Source organism: Physella acuta, unplaced genomic scaffold (assembly GCF_028476545.2).
Source record: "Physella acuta isolate Inbredline_101_S28 unplaced genomic scaffold, ASM2847654v3 ptg000953l, whole genome shotgun sequence".
Taxonomy (NCBI): Eukaryota; Metazoa; Mollusca; class Gastropoda; family Physidae; genus Physella; species Physella acuta.
Window position 1 is genome coordinate 75,188 of NW_026732470.1, and position 21,257 is coordinate 96,444.

Here is a 21,257-nt window from a genome sequence, read left to right on the forward strand (position 1 = left end):
TCTCAACAACACAGATGATTGCAATGACACTACTGGAGAATGCACATGTCTTAATGGCTGGAATGGCACTATTTGTGATGAAGATGTGGATGAATGTCTGAATATCAGCTACTGTCTTGAAGCTAATGAGATATGTTTTAACTTGAATGGATCTGCTGAATGTCTATGTGACATTGGGTTTCAAAGATCCTTATTTAACTACAGTTGTCAAGGTATTGCTTTATAGTTGTTTTGACTTTGTTTTAGTTAGCACTAATTGATATATAATATATTACCATTTGACTATATGGTTATTTCATTGAAATATAAGTTGTTAGTTTAAACATTAATTCTTTTTAACACGCAGTTGTGTAAAAACATGATTTAAAAATTACTCTAATAGCATGTAATGCAACAAATTATGGATGGAACTGTGCTGAGCCTTGTGACTGCTTCATGGGAAACACAGAAGACTGTGACAATGTAAATGGAGCTTGTTTTTGCTATAAAGGGTGGAGTGGCACTTTTTGCAATGATGACATAGATGAGTGTGTCAATTCTAGCTACTGTCTAGGTTTACATGATATTTGTCACAACCTAAATGGTTCAGTTGAATGCCTATGCGATGTTGGTTTTGAAAGATGGTCATCAAATAACACATGCACAGGTAATACTACAAAGTATCTAGAACTGTATTCTGCAACACAGGAATAACTGTTAAGGTAAAATTAAAAAGGTACCATCACAAAGTATATACAATTTTTCATTCTACTAAAATGATAAATGTTAAAGGTAAAATTATGAAGTCTTTTGAATTTTTTAGTGTACAACTGCATTGCAAGGCTGTTAAACCTATACCAAATCACTTCTATTTCAAATTGTTGTATACAAGTTTTCTACTTGTTTACACATTCTGAAATACTTGTACTTTATTTGCCATTTTTATTATTAGTAACGTAATCAAACATGCCCATCCGTGTGGGGTAATGAAGTAGAGTTCACCTCTTTCTGAGACATCAGCATGTGGAGGGTTAGTGGTGTCATTACTAGGCCTATCCAACATTACTGTCCCTAACATGATTCAGGTACCCATCAGAGCTGGAAAAACTCAAGGAATCATACCAACTCGAGTTCATGGAATATAGGGTTAGTGTTAGGGTTAGGGTTTTAAATTTAATTTTATATATTTTATTATCTTTCCGCAATTTTTTTTTTTTTAATAGTTTTAAATCATTTTATAATTAAAAAGCAAAAAGTTAAATTAATAACATTTCTGAGTTACCCATGATTAATTTGTTTAAGTAAGATAATTATTTAGAACCTCGGACTGGCTACAAAAGTAATCAAAATATGTATAGTGACATAAATAAAGGATAAGAAATGCAAAGCAAAAAGTTAATTTAATAACATTTCTCAGTTACAAATTATAAATAATTAATTAGAAGTTCAGACTAGCTGCAATAGTAATCAAAATATCCCTTGTGACTTATATCAAGAGATGCAAAGGAAAAAGTTAATTTAATAACATTTTTGAGTTATCAATAATAAATATGTTTTTATTTCCAAAATTACTTACTTAAATAAACATTAGTTGAAAAATTGTTATACTAATCATTGCTTTAATTCACTGCTTTACAACAGAATGTAATTCAACAAGCTATGGCCCAAACTGCATAAACAAATGTAAATGTTTTTCAACAACACAGCTGATTGTAATGATACATCTGGAGCTTGTTTATGTAAAGGTGGTTGGAATGGTACAAACTGTGAATTAGATATAAATGAATGTCTAAATAAAAGCTACTGTCTTGGTGTACATGAAGAATGCAACAACTTGCCTGGCTCAGCTGAATGTTGATGTGAACTGGGATTTGAGAACAAAACAGGGGTTTGTCAAGGTGAATCAATTTTTATGTGAATGGTAGTAAGAGAAATATTAAAATTTAAAGTGTTCTTAACATTTCAGTTAATGAAACTTATAACTGAAGCTGATTTTTAATTTACCAGCTTTTAAACATATATTCACATTTTTATTCATAACTAGAATAAATGCTTAAACAATGTTAATTAAGAATTACAAGTCTACTTTAAGTACAACCACAACATTTAAAATTGGTGAAACAAAGATCTACTTTCATAAATTTTATATCTTTTGCTAGGTAGACCTTGTTGGTAGTAAGAATAATGTATTAATATATATGCAATTCTAGGTATCAGTATTTCATTTTTTTTTTACTATCTAACTTTAATATTCATAAGTTATGTGTCTCTTTAAATTCAGTTTTTTTTTAAAATTGTTTTTCAGCTTGCAACTTGACATTCTATGGCTTCTACTGTGGGAACAAGTGTTCTTGTGTCATGAACAACACAATAGACTGCAATGACACAACAGGGTCATGTCTGTGTGTATCAGGATGGACTGGTACAAAATGTGATACAGATATCAATGAATGCTTGAGTACCAGCTACTGTGTCGGTTTACATGAAAAATGTAACAATTTAAATGGGTCTGCTGAGTGCAGATGTGTGCCTGGCTATGAAAAAAAGAGTAGAACTTGTCAAGGTAAACTATAATTAGCTAATATTTTCAGATCATGTATATTCTGTTATGTAACCTCAATTGTAGAAAATAAATGATAATCTGATGAATTTATGTATATATATTTACTACTAAGCTTTAAAAATGTAATTATATATGCATTCTCATTGGTTTTATAATAGCTTTAATAACATAATTTTTATTTAATTAACAATTATTTTTAGTCAATTACCTGTATGTTTTAAACAATCTATTTATGTTTATTATGATACATATTTAATCTTGTATTTGGTAAATTTTTATCGGATAGAAAAGACTAAAAAATTTTTTAATATAATATGTTTTAAAAGAATTTAAAATTAAGAAAAATAAGTATGTCTTTTCTATTCTCCAAAAGTATGCAACAAAACACAATATGGCTTGGATTGTTCTTTGAAATGTCCTTGTGTCATGGAAAACGCCATATATTGTAATGGAACATCTGGTGCTTGTTTATGTTCTCCTGGATGGAATGGAACCAATTGTGAAAAAGATATAAATGAATGTGATGATATAAATTATTGCCCGGATCTGCATGATAGCTGTTTTAATTTAAATGGATCTGCCGAATGTAGATGTGATAATGGTTATCGAAAGCTTTCCAGTGGAAAATGTCAAGGTAAAGTTGCACTCCTATGTTAAGAAGTAAAGCACACTCTCTAACCTTATCAAGGTAAGGTGAAGTAGAATTCACTTGTTTTAGTTATCTCTGCATATTAAAGTATAGTATCTACAAATAGTGTGATTAGTAAACTAGTAAACTAATTTATATTTCAGAGGGATAAAAATGTAGACAAAATAACACAATTCATACAATTTAAAAATTTATTTTAATAATATATAATGTTAACTGCCCACATTTTATACAGTTTATTTACTTTTTCCCCTAGCTTTATGTCCTAATTGTACAGAAGCAGAAGTTTGCTTTGATGAAATAGCTGATAAATGGATCTGTAGGTAAGATATACATTACATGTGTTGCCTAATAACAACAATCAAAATAAAAACAAATTTCTACAAAGGAATAAAAAATGTATTGAAACTGATTTTAAAAATCAAAAACAACACTGTCCATTATTTAGGTGCATTTACAATTTTTTTTTTTGTTTTTAGATTTAATGATTCACGTAAGTAAAACCTCTTATTACAGTTTGAACAAATTATCAAAAGAAAAAGATTTTTTTTACTAATGAAACTATTATCATCCAGACATAATGTCTGTTGAAATCTCCAAACATAAAACACTAGTTATCATGGACAGGCAATTCAAATTTTTTTGGTAGTTATACAATATGCCCTGAATAGCTATGATAAAGTGTCTAAAAACGTCATATTTTTCTTCTATTCATAACTTTAAATTAGGGACCTATCCCTATGGTCATGTCCAAAAGGATCAATCATTGCCAAAAAATAAAGAACTGGCATCAGCTAACTTATACATTGAAGATTTCATCCCATATCAGCTAAAGTTAATTAGCTCTGTTTGGGTATGTAAGTTTAATGAAATTATTATATTATTATTATAAATTGAAATATATATTTTACTCTTTCAGACATTATTTATGCATGTCAGTCAATATCTTCACCCTTTTTATGCTATATGGGTTTCTGTTAAAATATTTTTCTAAACAGATAACAGTTAATGGTCTTATAAGTTTTGAAGAAGAGTATTCCAGCTTTAACCCACAAAAGTTGCCAGTGTTAGACAAAACTTTAAATCAGCGCAGTCTGTTGGCTGTATACTGGACTGATCTTGATGTTAACGAGGATGATAATTGTGAAGTTTACTATCAGGTAATTTATATCATTCCAGTATTGTGAAACATACTTTTTATTTATTATTTCAATTCATTATGAATTTGTTCTAATTTCGTCTTATCAAATTTTTAAATAGTTTATGTGTATATTTTATTTATACTTTTGTTGAAAATTTTAGTAGTTAAATAATTGTAAACTTAACCATGAACACACAGTTAAACCTATTATTTTCAGATGTATGATTTGTATTCTAATAACACTTTGGGCACAGCTGTTTTTACTAAAGCCAATGCAGATGTTATGGCTCTCACAGAAAATAAAAAACTACAATGCTACAACAGTAATTGTGGTTACATGGGTTAATGTACCAGCACATGGAAGTGTGGATGAGGTATTTTGATTTTAGCACACATCTTCCTTTTATTTGTCTAAATGAAAGTTCTATTTTTTTGCAAATTAGAGTATTGCTTTGCATATATGTGGCTATATAGAATGCAATATGGGATGGGCACAAAAACAATTATTATCTGCTATTGTAACTATTATTGACCAATTTCCTACACCCCATAAATTTTGCGTGTCATTGTTACATGTTTTTAAACATTTGTTTATATGCAACAAAATCTGAAATCATATTACATTGAATGTTTTTCTTGTTTCTTCATAGCGTGTCTCATTCCAATGTGTCATAATATCAGATGGACATACAACATATGCCATATACATCTATATCCAAGGTGCAATGAAATTCAAACCCTTATCAGCTAGAAATGTTGAAGTCGGTTGGGCAAATTTTAGCTTTGATACCTCACTTACAAGTTACTACAGATTTGATACAGTTTTGGGGAACACTGGTAAATAGTCTATATTACTAAAGACTCAAGATAAGTAGTAGTAAATGAGCATTGATTTTATAAAACTGGTCTATATTGATTTCATGAAAAGCACTAAATCTTTTAGACTAGAATACAATATTGTTTTTGGATTAAAATTTTTTGTGTTTTGTTACAACAGGAAAACCTGGTCTTTGGATTTTTAAAGTTGGAGAAAATAAGAATTTTAAGATGATGTGCCGAACATGGTATATCTCTAATCAAGGAGAACTGCCTAGTAAAAAATGTCTTTAAAACTATTATTTATAAGAATTTTAAGAAGATTAGCCAAACATGATTTATGTCTAATCAAGGAGAACTGCCTAGTAAAAAAAATGTCTTTAAAACTATTATTTTACACCTATATTTTTATATTTTTAGTACATGACATGATAGTCTGTTCGGTTAATTCAAATATATGATTCCAATGTTTTGAAATTATAACAAATGTTAAAAATCTTTTATGAGCAGCTATAGATCTCTGGAACAAAAACCTACTGCCTGCCTGCCCTTGTAATGAAGTTGCTGCCAAAAGTAGCCCAATCTGGGTTCCTAGCAGTCTAGCTAATTCAGACAGAAACTGCTTTGATCTATTACCATTTTTTGGAGAATATGGAAGGGTATGGCTCTAATATTTGACCTCAATTACCAAAACAATTTTTTCTGTCTTCTATACAAGCTGAAAAACTATTTTCTTTGATTTTCTTTTCTTCAGAGATGCTGCTACAAAGCTGATGAAAGTTCAAGTTTTTTAAATACAATCCCACAAGCTGGAAGTCTTCAGAGATATAATTCTTTTATTTACAAAGAACATGATCAGTTGGATGAAGACTCTAAAGACTGGTGCTGTACTAAGTCAAACTTGTGTGACCTGTACTATACTTTAAGACCAATTTTCTCATGCAATGGGAGTAACTGGGCTAGAGGTAAGATTATACAATTTGTAAAGAATTTCAAGCTTAACATTTATTGAACATATTTTACATTTTCTAATGTGAAAGTAAAACAAGTCAAAGTTTATTGAAACTGAATTCAAAATTTGTCAGTTATTGTTTTTTGTATTGACAATTTAATTATCTTTGGTCCAATATTCAGAAATGTATTTTGTTTTGTTTTTAAAAAAATATTTAAAACAGGCAAACTGCTCTTGACGAAATACATATTGTTTTTTTACTTTCTCGTATATACGAAGTATAGAGAAAGTCTTGTAATCGTGCAAAAAAAAAAAATCGAGATTTTTACAAATCTCAACGTTTTACATCTCACTGATACGGAAAAACATAATTTCGCAATCTTGTCCATATGTCTGTATGTCTGTCTGTGTGTCTGTCTGTCTGTGTGTGTGTGTGTAAACACGATAACTTGAGTACCGTTACAGCTAGGTTGATGAAATTTCATATATAAGTATTTTATCAAAATCGTAGATCCGTATTAACTTTTGAGCGATTTCCGATAACCGGAAGTGGTACTTTTCTTACTTTGAAATTTTCAAAAGCCTATAACTTGAGTACTATTTCAGATAGATAAACGAAATTTCACATATACGTAAAGATCTAATTCTCTACCTTCTGTTAAATTTTGAGTAATTTCCGTTGACCGGAAGTAGTAATTTACGCTACTTCCGATTTCTCAAAAAACTAATGTAAATTTTTAAAGTACTAATAATATTGCGCACTATTATGCACTTTTTTATTTAGCGTTCACTTGTTGTGCAATTCTTTTGTCTACGAGATTTTATTCTATTTTTAAAACTTTAAGTATTTAAAATAGATTAAAAATCATGTCTATAGCCCGAGTTTCCATCCCCTGTTATTTTATATAAAAATATTTGAGAAAGTTTAGGGGAGATCACTCCCTGATTATTTATTTATTTAAACCACTACTACACTACTTATAACACATTAAAGAAAATATTTTATTATTTTTATATAATATTTTTTTTACAAATACCATTCACAGGTTTCCTGTTTGGAGACCCCCACATAATAACCCTGGACCAAAGATCATTCATATTCAATGGACTGGGAGAATATCACTTAGTGCAAATAACAGGAACTACTAACCAGCATTTTAAATTGCAGGTAGTATAAGTATATTTTGCTTTTGTTTTCAGACTAAGAGCATTAAAGAAACTATATATAATTATCTTTTTAAAGATTTTTATATATCATAGCAAATTCTTAATGTTTTGTCCAAAAACAATTATAAATATAATATACACATTATAAATATTAAATATAAATATTGGCTAAATTTTAATGTTTATGATAGAAATTAATGTATCAATTAACATTTGAATATGCTACCTGTTTTATAATTCATTAGGGTAGAACCTGTCGTGCATTAAACAGCAATGGCAATGAAACTCTAGCCACAGTCTGGTGTGCCCTATCAATGATGAGTGGTGATGAAAATTCACTGAGAGTAGAAATCAGCCCTTCAAGGAAAAGTAAGAATAAATGTTAAATATTCTTTAATTATGTTTATACTATTTAGTAATGCAATAGTAAAATAATGTTTTATTGAAACTACAAAATATATAGTTTAATTTTATTTTTTATTTTGATTTAGTAGCTGTGTATATTGAATCAGTTTCAAATTTCAATTTGAATATGCCTTCTTCTAAAATTTGAGTCCTAAATGGATAATTATGTATTTAATTTTAGAAACGATGTAAGGAAAATTAAATGTTGCTCTTTCTGTATATATTCAATTGCTATGGGTTTATCCTGGGGGCTGTTGAAACTTCCAGTAAGCTCACTTAAAACTTCAAGAGGTGGGACAATTGAAACTTCCAAGGGGGTTACTTGAAACTACCAGGGGGGGGGGGATTACTTCAAAATTCCAGGAAAAGACACTGGTTAAAGTATACTTTTTCTAGTTTAGCTGATATATAAGCAAAATAAAATGTTGAATTAATAATTAATGTATGGTATACTGTGGTGTAAAATGGGTCATTGGTAGAATACGTTTTATAATGATAGGTATTATTTACTGCCATATGAACTGAGACACATGCAGGATGAGTTCTGGTAAAATAATGTATTCAACTGCCACAAAAAATTTCAACAACATCAGTATAACAGATTTTAAAGTAATAATAAAATTGCAGTATTTAGTAACAGCAACAGTTATTAGTAAAAATTTAATAACCAGGACTACATGACAATTCATTGCACACAGGTTACTGCCTGTAATAAAATTATAAGTTACTTTTAAAAAACAAGGTAGATTACAAGATTAGATAATAAGTTTATCAAACTTAAAATCACTTTAATAATAAAATATGAGTATAAATCAATATAGTAAATTTAAAAAAATATATATTTAAGCTCATGCTAACTGTTCCTAATGGGCTAAATCCTCAGTGCTAAAACCAGCAGAGCTAGTAAAAGTCAGTTTACATAATTAGAAAAAATGGTTGGTCGGGGGCCATATCTAGGATATCAATATGATACCTTTACTGTAACAGGTCCTCTCTTCCCCCTCCCCCCCCCCCCCCCAGGAGAGACACCTGAAAAGAAACACTGCTACTTTCTGTAAAGTGAATACTTTATTGAACAAATATTGTTAATTTAAATATGTACATCTATATACAAAATTTAAATTACTAATTTTATTATTCTTTTTTCAGTTATGATAATATATGCTAATAAAAGAGATTATACAACAGAATACTTAAGTAACCCTAATTTTTTTACAAATGATAATAAAATGATATTAAGAAAACAAAATGGGGCTTTAGAAGTGTCTCTTCCAGAAAGTAAGTTGCTTTTATTTTATATAATTAACTTTTTGCTTCATCTATAAGTTTGTATGTCTGTGTTGTTGTGAGCATTAACCTATCCTGTTGTATTGCTTTTAAAGAACTTCTTTTTACTGTGACTTAAAGAGATTCAGTATCTCTTAACCAACTACTATGAAAGATGCATAATCACACTGATACAGCATTAAAAGGGATAGGAAATTGTTTTAATTAATTCTTACTAAAGCTTGTGATTTCTAAGAAGGTTGAATTAGTAGTTGACAATATATTTGAGCTATGTAATGGCTTTCATAGAATTGTAAAATTCTTCTTAATACTTAGATACATATCTAATTGTATGTAATATAATATAACATTGAAAATTGTGCAAGTGTTGACTTCGAAATTATTTTAAAAACATTGAAGTTCAAACATTTACTACTTCTGAAATCAATATTGCCAATAATTAGAGAGAGGTGTATATGTAGAAGGTATAAATGTAAATGTAAATGTAAATGTGAATGTGAATGTGAATGTGAATGCGAATGCGAACGCGAATGCGAATGTGAATGTACATGCACATGCACATGCACATGCAGATGTAGATGTAGATGTAGATGTAAATATATTAGTATATGTGGATATGGATATGGATGTAGACCAGGGGTCTCCAAACTTTTCAGTCCGAGGGCCGCATTAACTATCAAATTTCAGATCGAGGGCCAGTTTCTTCCAGGCATGTCTTTGATTTTTCTAAGCAAAGTTCCTCAGCCATCAGCAACAAACGTTTTTTCCGTGGACAAAAAGATCTCCGCGGGCCGGATGAGAGGACATCGCGGGCCGCATCCGGCCGGCGGGCCGTAGTTTGGAGACCCCTGATGTAGACAATACTTAATACTTTGTCTATTTATAAAAATTAATTTCAACACTTATTGCAGGTATTGGGATGACTGTTACTCTGGTAAATGAATTACTAGAATTTTCCCTCATGCTGGACAAAAAATATCAGAAAATGATCGCCGGTCTTTTAGGCAATTTTAATGGAGACAGAACTGATGATTTTATTTGCCCAAATGGAACACAACTCTCTGACGATGCAAGTGAAAAACAATTATATGAGTATGGAAAGCTATGTGAGTATACTATGTATTTTGTATATTTTAAAATACCATTAGTTACTAGCTCTGAAAATCTTTTAATATGGTTCACATAATATTTTTTCGTTTGTTTATTTGGTTTGGTGTTTGAATTTTTCTGCTCTATGTTTAATAAGACATATGATAAAAAAATATCATGTATGTATTTAACTCTTCCAAACTATATATATTTTTCTAGCATACCAAAATAATATTTTTCCAACTAGAAAATTAACAATAAAAAACATATCTCTCCATTGGTTTTTATTTTATTTTCAGGGGCGATAACTCAGAATGAAAGCTTATTCCAGTACAACTATGGACAAAGCACAAGTACTTTTTCTAACCCAAATTTTACCCCTTTATTTTATGATGAACAAAATCCTACAAAAATAGCAGAAGCTGAAAAGATTTGTAATGGTTCAGGAAATCTTCCTTGTACTTTTGACTTCGTTGCTACACAAAATGAAAAAATTGCTGAAACTTCATTAATGTCTTCAGATCAATTTGAAAAAGTTTCAATTAGCACAGGTAAATGCAAAAACTACACCGTGAGATTATAATTTGTAAGTTACTGATTCCAAACACATTTAAATGCATTTAAGATTTGTTGAAATTTACCAAAAATATAAACACAACACATAATTTTTTGCTGATTTAATCAAAGAAAAAAGCTTATTATTATTTGATCAAAAGCATTCTGCAAGTTGCTAAACATTGAAATATATAAGAAAAATTGAGAAAAAAAATTATAATTTAAATTGCAAAATTTAAAAAAAGCAACCCTATTTGCACTTTAATAAAAATTTGTTAAAATGATAAAGCTTATACAAACTTTGCTCTATTTTAATCTTCAGCAAATCAAGCCCCAAATATTATGGTCAACACAACACAAGTTAGGGCCACCGTGAATCAATCTTTCAGCCTAACTTTAACAGCTTTTGATCCTGATGGTCAAGATGTTACTGTTGTTTTAATGACCAATGCTAATTACACTGTTAAAACTATTAATAAGAGAGATACATCAAAAGCTGTTGCATCAACTTATTCAATTATATTATCTGACACTGAAACTCAGATCATGTAAGCATACTTGATAATAAAAGTCTACTTGTAATAATTATTTCTTTAATATTATATGTTACATATTTTACAAAAGGTATGTTTTGTTTTAAGAAACTTTTTTTGTTTTCTATTGCTTAAAATCCAGATTTTCATCATTTGATAATAAAGGTCTGCATTCAGAAATGGTATCAATCAATATTTCTGTATGTAGTGGATGTAGCTATTGTGGTACTTGTGATGAAGCAAGGCTTAGACCAACATTAAACCCATATTTTTATTGGGAAGCATGTAACTGTTACATTGGATTTACAGGTTCCTTTTAATTAATTACAATTTATAGTACAAATAGTTATAAATTATTTTTATTTTATACTGGTTTATTTGTTTGGGATTTCAAACTTTTTAAAAATATACTGTTAACTAAGTAAAATTGAGTTTATCGTTTGTAGTTATGACAAAGAACAGATGCATTTATTTTTAAATGAAAAATTTTATATTTATTATAGAAGAATATAGTTATTGTACTTTTGTGAAATCTAACACACCACTTCTATGTAGGCAAAAAAAAAACACAATTTGACAGACTTCAATTATGTATTGGGGACTATGATCATGCAATAAGTACAATTATTTAACATATTTTATTTTTTGTCTTACAATGTGATACTTATTTTTAATAATTTTTTAAAATATATTATTCTGCCTAACCAATGATGCTTTATTTCTGCATGTTTCAGTGTAATGGTAAAATATGCTAAGGCTTATAGTATTCCAACTCTGTCTTAATAAAAACTAGAATAGACTTTCAGCTATTAATGCAACCAATAGGTACTGACTGTGAAAAAGACAATGATGGCTGTGCTACAAATCCTTGCCCCAACATGACAGGTTGTTTAGACATACCAGCTTCAGAAGAACAAATCACTGGTTTATCATACACATGTACAAATTGTCCTCTTGGTTATCAACTGAATTCTAAAAAAACCAAGTGTGAAGGTTGGTTTATTTTAATTATTCTGTGTTATATTTATCAAAGATATTTAGAGTTCCATTGCATTTGTTGTTTTGTTATTTGTTTAATATTTTAAATTCTCACTTCATGATTTGTTCAAAGACGTTGATGAATGTAAAAACACCCCATCTTGTGGTGCATATGCTACATGCGAGGATACTTATGGTAGTTTTGTTTGTAACTGCCCAAAAGGCTTTCGAAAATCTGGATCACTAAATTGTGTTGGTAAGTATTAAACATTTTAATGTATAGCTATATTTGTACTGCTATATTAGATTAAAACTACATTGTTTAATATTTACACTGACATTACAATGATATCTTTTATGTATTTTACATATTATGAAAATTTTTTATTAAGCTTAAAAACATTAAATTGCTTCTAGGTAAATTTAAATAATATACCCACAGACATCAACGAATGCTCAGAGAAATCACATGACTGTGATCAAATATGTGTTAACAACTTAGGAAGTCATGATTGCAGATGTTACCCAGGGTTTGCTAGGACTGGTGGCAAATGTGAACTGACAGAAAAGGGTATTTAAAAAAAAAAAATAACTGTGTTAAATGTTTAATTGTATTATGAAATATCATTAATAATAGCAATCATCTACTTTTCTAATGATAGAACCATGTAAATTAATCAACAAGTCATGTGAATACAGTTGTCGAAATGGCAGTAAGGGAGCAGAATGTTTTTGTGCATCAGGGTACAAATTAAAAGCAAACAACTATTCTTGTGAAGGTATTTTATTTTTTTCAAAGTATACATGCACGACATACATCAATATAAATAATTCATTTTATTTTTAAACCTAAACTGTGAATATATATTAGTTTTGTTTAATTTTGTCTCAGATATAGATGAATGCAAAGAGAAAATCTGTTCACAAGTTTGTATCAACACAAACGGAAGTTTCAGCTGTTCATGTTACTCTGGATATACTCTTAACAAGAATGATTTGCGCTCTTGTGACAGTATGTAGTTATAACTATTTAAAAATGTATATGTAGCCTACAGCTTTGTTAGATGTGTTTCACCAGAAATGCATGATTTACAATAATTTTAAAATGAATTATATAAAAAAAATAGTTTTACAAACATGACACTCCAGTATTTTAATTGTATTTTTACTAAAACTTTTCAGCCAGTGTACTATCTTCTATAAAAATAATGCAGCTATATTTAATTAAACATCCATTTAGTGTTGTTTTTACCAATATACCTCACTAAAAGTCTGTCTTATAAAACAGTGGTCCTTGTTATGATGCATGTTTGACTTGGGAGATCGGTGCGCAGGATTAATGGTGCGGCCGTATATTGAACGAGTGAGTGTGTGACGCTGTACGCAAGAAAGTGACGTTTTAGTGTGAGTTCGTTGTTGCCAGGGAAGAAGATTGAAGTTAGTCTTGTCCGTGTTATGTTAGAGTTAGGTTGTCTAGTTGTAGTATCGTTTATCCAAGCTGTCCGATGTCCATTTCTTATTGTGCAATAAATAGAGTTAGTAGCCGATGTCATTCTGTCAAATCCTTCGTAAGCGTTGATGTCGTCGTGTCTCAAGATATACTGTAGCATAGCTAAACATAATCAAATGGTAGTGATATGGAAAGATGGTATTGGATCAGGTAGTTGTACCCTCTCACTGCATAACTGTGGTACACATATAGAACCCAGTTATAACATGGTGGAGCAGTATTAACGTGAATCAGCTATAGTAACATGAAGCAGCATAACAACGTGAAGCAGCTAGAACAGCTTGAAGAAGTATAACAAGGTGAAGTAGCTTCAAAGCACATAGAAGCTAGTCGGCGGATATAACATCTAGTCAGAAAACGCTATCACTGTCTAATCAGTCAAGTTTCATCGATATAATTTTCGTATGGACTATGTCTTTGTGATATATGGACTATTATTGTGAAAATCGTGTGTGAAAACCCATGCTAAGAAGACTCGTGTGTGAAGACCCGTGCTAAGAAGACTCGTGTGTGAAGACCCGTGCTCTGATGACCCATGCCGTTATGACCCTTGCTGTGACTAACCGTGTTGGGAGGACCCATGCCATGAAGAACCGTGTGGGGAGAACATTTGATGACCCGTGCTGTGAGGACCCTGACGTTAAGACCATGCTGGGAGGATCTGTGTTGTGAAGGACAAGGGGATCTGTGTGGGAAGTGTGTGTTGTGCGATGAAGCCGACGATGATGCCCAAGTTCTACAAATTAGATAAGTAGTACCTCTTCATATATTTTTTAAGTAGTAGGCATGTACATTTTTTTCTATTACGTCTTAGTGAAGAAAAAAAATATAGTGATTAAGCAGGGGCTGTAGGTATTGTGAGCCCATTGCTGTGTTATGCTAATGAGGGTTGTTGTATGATAAGTAAGAGATCAGTATAGTGATAATTGATATTGTTATAGTTAATGTAGACACGCCGGTTTGAGGGCGGTGTTATGTTGTTGACAAGATGATGTCACTATGATCTGGATTTGATTTATTATAATGATATGATTTTCAATTTATTATATGTGATGATATGTTATCCTATGAGGTTTGTTTTCTTAACGTAAGGAACCCAGTAGATTAGGATAATGTTGTTTTAAGATAATTTGGTGTCGTCACCCGGCCAGCAGGGGGATAGTTCGTTGGTCGGTTGCTTCATCGGTAGTTAGTTGATTTCAAGACTGAGGATGCAGTCAGATTTTTTTTTGTGTGGGTAGCTCGAGGATGTACCGAGTACCTGGACATGGATTTAAGGGTTCTAGGGAAAATATTCCTCTATGTGATATCGTATTTGGTTACTGAAGATGTTAAGAAGTATTATTGGTACATGTCATTGTAACAGGAGATGAATATATGCAGGTGATAAAGTGATTTATGAAATTTGATGTGGTTACTTAATTACTTAGTACTAAATTAACGCGTGAGATGTGATTTATTATATAAATAATGTAGCGTAGTTAACAGAAGAGGTACTACATTAGATTAAGTCTAATACATTAGGTTAGAGAGACTATGTTAGATAATGATAACCGAGTAGTAGTGACATGTTGTTTTCCGTTAGAAATAATTTCTTTTCAGTACAACTGAGGTGATGTTTGGGTCGACATTGTATGGAATCCTGGCCTTTACGTGAAGTGTGATTGTAGGATGTGTACCCAACTGGTGATCTGAGATGTATACTTTGCAGAATCGTCAAAATATGTTTGTGCGCGCGGAGACATGAACTGAACTGGAACTTCAAGAATTAGTTAAAATTGTCTAGTCTTTAAGGTCTATGTGTGAATGCTACCATAGTTGCCATTGTTAGGTAAAACAGAATGTTGTATTATTGAAGTAATAAATAAAGCTAATGTGATTAGCTTAAATGGAGAGGGGGGTAATGTTATGATGCATGTTTGACTTGGGAAATCGGTGCGCAGGATTGATGGTGCGGCCGTATATTGAACGAGTGAGTGTGTGACGCTGTACGCAAGAAAGTGACGTTTTAGTGTGAGTTCGTTGTTGCCAGGGAAGAAGATTGAAGTTAGTCTTGTCCGTGTTATGTTAGAGTTAGGTTGTCTAGTTGTAGTATCGTTTATCCAAGCTGTCCGATGTCCATTTCTTATTGTGCAATAAATAGAGTTAGTAACCGATGTCATTCTGTCAAATCCTTCGTAAGCGTTGATGTCGTCGTGTCTCAAGATATACTGTAGCATAGCTAAACATAATCAAATGGTAGTGATATGGAAAGATGGTATTGGATCAGGTAGTTGTACCCTCTCACTGCATAACTGTGGTACACATATAGAACACAGCAGTTATAACAGTCCTCACTACCTATCCAAAATTGTCAGTATTTTCATTTTTTATTGTACTTTTATTAAAGGCAAGATATAAATTTTATATTTCCTGCAAAAGCCAAATGTGGCATAATAGAGTAGTAATTTTTTCCAACTGGTGCTCTTATTAAATGGAAATTTAACAACCGTTAATGATATAATTTTTTGGTTTAGTAAAAAAAATGTTATTCAACTTAAAACAGTAACTCCAGTACATTTACTTTTAATTAAACTCATTAAATAATTTTTTTTTTTAAACTTAAATTATAAAAATTATAATAATTATTGTGAGGATTATTTTAAAAAGCTGTATTTTTTTTATTTTTTTCAAGAATATTTGGAACAATTTGTTTTAAACTGTAGATTTTAATACTATTTAATGAAATATTCATTTGACTAGCTTAAGCATTTTAATTTCTAATAAGTTCATTTCAGTTATCTTTTATAAGTTGTTTTTTGTTTCCAGCATGTCAAGGCAACACCTATGGCTATAACTGCAACTCCAGATGCCAGTGTAAAGGACGGGGTGTAAGATGTGACAATGTTAAAGGCTATATCTGTCAGAGCAATTGGAAAGGAGAATCATGTGAAACAGATGTGGATGAATGTGCTATAAAACCTAATGTCTGTCCTGTGGATCATAAATGTACAAATACAGAAGGCTTTTATACTTGTGATTGTCCTGTGGGTTACGAAGCTATCAATGGAACATGCTTTAGTATGTATATTTTTTTGTTCTAATATTTTGATAATCTATTTAAATATTTAAATATTAAATTTCCAATAAACCAGTGAGTCAAAAGGAAAATAGAATGTTGTATACTCTTTTCTACCATGCTATCCAGTGTTTCTTCCAGACCTTTTGCTCTGGGGGTAGTGGGGTGGGGAACACTGTTAAAAAGGATATTTTCTATAGCAATTCTATTTTGTTTGGGGGAGGGGGGGTGGTAGACTCACTTCGGGGGTGGTCCCCCCCCCCAAAAAAAAAAATAGATGCCTGGAAGAAACACTGATGCTAATTACACTTCAGTTATAATTTTATATGCTGTTTTATTCTACTTTCAAAGTACTTATTTCTTTAAGCAATTAAATGAAATAAAATAAAAATATTACATACATTAAAATAAAATACATTTTAAACTGCCTAATGTGTGTCTCAATTAAGCTTCACTTTCACTACTCAGCAATTGCATCACATAATCTTTACTAATGAATTTGTACATTTGTACTGATTTAAACATAAAAACAAAACTCTTTTACTTGACACTTGGTTTGGTATATTTTATTAATATGCTTGTTTATAGCAGTTGCTGTTTTAAAAATAGTTGATTAAAACTATTAAATGGCTTACATTTTTTAAAACTAGAAATTAATGAATATAAAGAAAGAAAAACCTACTTCTGTATTTGTTGATCAAAAACATAAAAAGACTTACTTTTTAACAAACCAGATATTAATGAGTGTGAAACAAGAAACATTTGTCCTCAAACATGCATTGATACACCAGGGTCATTTATTTGTGAGTGTAGAGATGGATTTTTAAAGCTTCCTAATGGCACTTGTAAAGGTAACTTTAAGTCTTTATGTATTGTTTCTGTTGTATGTAAACCTGATAATCATTTAATAAATCATTTTAATTAAATGAATATTTAACTAACAAAAACAGTTTTCTTCCCAACAGATATTAATGAATGTGAAACTGACAAATCGGGCTGTGAACAAAAATGCATTAATGTCCCTGGAAGTAGCAACTGTGACTGTTATCCAGGCTACAGGTTAAAAGATGACAGGAAGACTTGTGAAAAAGATGGTATGTTACGGCATGCATTTTCTTTAAAATTATGTTCACAATTATAATATAAAATAATAACAATTTCATATAGCTACTGCAACCAACCATAACTTTAGTGAATTTTTATGTTTCAAATTTATACTGCCTTCAATAATAAAATATATGTCAAAATAATTTTTAAAAATGTCAAAGGGTATTTGTTATTATAAGTTTTAACAGTGTGTACAATTTAATTGATATTGTAGATGTTGATCCATGTGAAAACTTTTACCTGAACTGCAGTCAAGGATGTACTGTAACTAATGACACAGCACAGTGTTTTTGTGCTATAGGTTACATGCTGAGTAATAACCAGTTTGACTGTCTAGGTAAGCCATGCTGTCTTGTATATATTATACATATTGCATTACAGCATTTGATAAAATTACTCATTCTTTTACTCTTTATTAAAGTTGTATAACTTCTGTTTTAGAAGTAAATATCACATTAAAGAGCATCCTATTAAATGTTTTTTTATTTGTTATGATCTAATAAAGATATTGATGAATGTGCAACACAGAAACAATGCAATGGCACCTGTTTTAACACTCCAGGGTCATACAATTGTTCTTGTCCAGTTGGATATAAACTACAGAATGATAAGAAAACCTGTCAAGGTATTTATGTCTGTATATATAAATATATATATAAATAGATAAATATATATATATATATATATATATATATATATATATATATATATATATATATATATATATATATATATATATATATATATATATATATGCGTGTGTATGTATTTGTAAAATTCATAATTTTAATTCATATTATACATATTGCTTAGCCATATTACAAAAAAAAATCTTCTTGCAAATTACATTTTTGTGTTCATTCTTTTCTACAAATAATAAGCTTACTAAAATCTGATGCATATTTATCAATTCTATTAAGAACATATTGTACTATTTTTATTAAACTTGCAATTTAAAACTTGAGATGCTTAAACTTATTTTAGAATGTGATGCCTATCACTGGGGAGAGAACTGTGCCACAGATTGTAACTGCAGCACAAGAGGTACATCAAGATGTGACCCCACGCAAGGATGTCAGTGTAAAGCTGGCTGGGCAGGAACTTGGTGCCAGGATGATATTGATGAATGCTCAAGTCTTGTACCACCATGTCCTGTAACATCAAGTTGTGTCAACACATTTGGCTCTTTTTATTGCCAGTGTAAAGAGGGATATTCATTTGTTAACAATACTTGTACAGGTAGTTATATTTTGTTTATTTATGTGTTCAGGTATTTTAGTTTTGTTATTATTGTAGTAGTTTTATTTATGTTGCAGATTTTTATTGCAGATTTTTTTTTGTAAATCATGTGTGTTGTTCAAGACATAAAAACTTATATTTAAACATATAAATCTGTTATTAGATATCAATGAATGTTTGAGTTCCCCATGTGACCAGATCTGCACCAACACACAAGGCAGCTTCCAGTGCTCTTGTTATTCTCAAGGTTTTATTTTTAATGGAACACAATGCAATGGTAGATATATTTGCTTTCATACTTTAATAATTTTAATTTTTTAGCACAATTTCCATTCTGGAGAATTGCGTTTATTAACCCGTCATTTCTGGATGTATGAATGAATGAATGAATGGATGGATGGATGTGTGTCCGCAGCTTTAAGTCGTATCTCCTCCTCAACGAAGCAATATCGAGGACTAGTTTCAAAAGCAATTATGTTAAGCAAGTTACGAGGATGAACATAGGCCAAAACAATTCCGGGTTTCTTCCATGGGTTTCCCCGAAAAGCCAAAAAACCTCGAAAAAATGCAGTTTTTGGCCCATATCTCGGCAACCAGACCACTTAGCGACTTGAAACATGTACCAATCGATTCCTGCCATAATTTAGAACAATATTGTCGAAGAAAGTTTTCAAAAATATCATTTCGATCGGTCACAAATTTTTTTTTTAATTAATTAAAATTTGGACCGAATTAGTAGGCATTTTTATCCAACCACACCACACGCGTCATCACGTTCAATAGCTGCGCCATCACGTTCAATGGCTGCGACATCATGTGCGGTAGCTTGGCGCGCAATGGTTTTTAGTCATGTAAATCTATTGTAAATAAAACATGTAAAATACTGAAAAAAAAATTAATAAAAAACGTTTTAATAACTAACCAATGGTTTTACTAACCCTGCTCTTGATTTACGCTACGACAGAGCTATTTTTAGATAACATAAGGAAATTGCGCTTAAATGTCACTAGACTTTTTAATTAACTTGTTTATTACAAAATGTTCAGTTTACATAAAAAGGTACACTAAAATTTTGATTTAACTTTTGTAATATATTTTCTAATTTAATTCTTTATTTTCAATAGATATAAATGAATGTGCTGTAAAAGAGTTAAATAAATGTGACCAGGAATGTCGAAACACACTTGGTGGATTTGCTTGTGAATGTTACGAAGGATATGAATTAAATGGAACAACTGGAAATACTTGTATTAAGTTTTCAATATATTATACAACTTTTTAAAATTTAAATTGTTTATAATTATTTATCATTGCAAATTCATTTACATGTATACATAATTGTAGTAAAAAATAACATTTTTTAGTAAAAAATAACATTTTGCTTGCCAGATCATGTAATGTTAACAGATATTACATTTTTAAAATCATCTTTAATATGATAATAAAGTATTATTCTTATAATTTGTTGTAAAGAAATTGACATGTAGAAATTGTTTGGTAAAATTTAAGTTAGCAGCCTAAATCAGAAGTGTCCTGCATCAAACAGCTGTCAACAGTTGTGTGTACTAGTAAATAATACCCAGATCTGTTCATGTTTTTCTGGATACAGCATGATTAATAATTCCTGTGTTGGTATGTTCTTTTCTTTGCTTCCTTTGTTTTTAAAAATGTAAAATGTACTACTATAAACTGATGATTGTTCGGGTATTGTACTAATATGTATAGAATTGTTTAAAAAAGTGGAAATGTTATTTCTAAACTTTACGAAATTCAAGTGAACAAGGAACTACATGAGCTTCTGTTATTTGTTGTTTTTTTTTATATATAAATGAATGTGAAAATAACCCTTGTGTTGGTGGTGAATGTATTAATAGTAATGGATTATTTTCATGTTCCTGCCAAAACAAGACAGAACTTTTAGAAGACAAAAAAACTTGCAGAGGTAAATTGAGTTATTTGGTGATTCATTTGTACTGCTTAATCAAAAATTTCAAGGCATGGTATTTTGTATTTATCATTACTAATAATGATGTTATAAAAAGCATTGCCTGTTTCATTTTATCTCTACAGCTTGCCAATATGGCTTCTATGGCCCCAACTGTGCTGAAAATTGTACCTGCAACACTACCAACACCAAACCACAAATCTGTTTTATTGAAAATGGAAATTGTGATTGTTTAAAAGGCTGGTCTGGTCCAGACTGCAGTACTGATATTGATGAATGTAGTA

General features: G+C 30.4%; 2 protein-coding genes across 2 annotated transcripts; both read left to right on the forward strand.

The window, feature by feature from the left end:
* The first annotated feature begins 4,576 nt into the window (after positions 1-4,576).
* On the forward strand, positions 4,577-9,230 carry LOC131953806 (mucin-like protein). Its single transcript, XM_059317179.1, has 8 exons — positions 4,577-4,706; positions 4,983-5,169; positions 5,330-5,425; positions 5,659-5,807; positions 5,903-6,113; positions 7,147-7,268; positions 7,513-7,636; positions 8,822-9,230. The coding sequence occupies exons 1-8, from the start codon at positions 4,605-4,607 to the stop codon at positions 8,995-8,997; spliced, it is 1,167 nt and encodes a 388-aa protein (XP_059173162.1). The 5' UTR covers positions 4,577-4,604; the 3' UTR covers positions 8,998-9,230.
* Positions 9,231-9,723: 493 nt separating this feature from the next.
* LOC131953808 (fibrillin-1-like) lies at positions 9,724-21,246 on the forward strand. Its single transcript, XM_059317180.1, has 20 exons — positions 9,724-10,065; positions 10,348-10,599; positions 10,926-11,151; positions 11,279-11,445; positions 11,962-12,129; positions 12,248-12,370; positions 12,557-12,685; positions 12,777-12,893; positions 13,007-13,126; positions 16,433-16,684; positions 17,417-17,533; positions 17,648-17,776; positions 18,004-18,126; positions 18,295-18,414; positions 18,774-19,028; positions 19,192-19,305; positions 20,153-20,275; positions 20,538-20,660; positions 20,937-20,970; positions 21,099-21,246. The coding sequence occupies exons 1-20, from the start codon at positions 9,879-9,881 to the stop codon at positions 21,133-21,135; spliced, it is 2,916 nt and encodes a 971-aa protein (XP_059173163.1). The 5' UTR covers positions 9,724-9,878; the 3' UTR covers positions 21,136-21,246.
* Positions 21,247-21,257: the final 11 nt, after the last annotated feature.

Bases quoted from the DNA above. Each gene is read 5' to 3' on its own strand.
- LOC131953806 (XM_059317179.1), top strand. From the start codon at position 4,605: ATGCAGATGTTATGGCTCTCACAGAAAATAAAAAACTACAATGCTACA. The intron at 5,426-5,658 runs GTAAAAAATGTC...TTTTATGAGCAG, and splicing joins TAATCAAGGAGAACTGCCTA to CTATAGATCTCTGGAACAAA. The intron at 6,114-7,146 runs GTAAGATTATAC...TACCATTCACAG, and splicing joins TGGGAGTAACTGGGCTAGAG to GTTTCCTGTTTGGAGACCCC.
- LOC131953808 (XM_059317180.1), top strand. From the start codon at position 9,879: ATGACTGTTACTCTGGTAAATGAATTACTAGAATTTTCCCTCATGCTG. The intron at 12,686-12,776 runs GTATTTAAAAAA...TTCTAATGATAG, and splicing joins ATGTGAACTGACAGAAAAGG to AACCATGTAAATTAATCAAC. The intron at 19,029-19,191 runs GTAGTTATATTT...ATCTGTTATTAG, and splicing joins TGTTAACAATACTTGTACAG to ATATCAATGAATGTTTGAGT.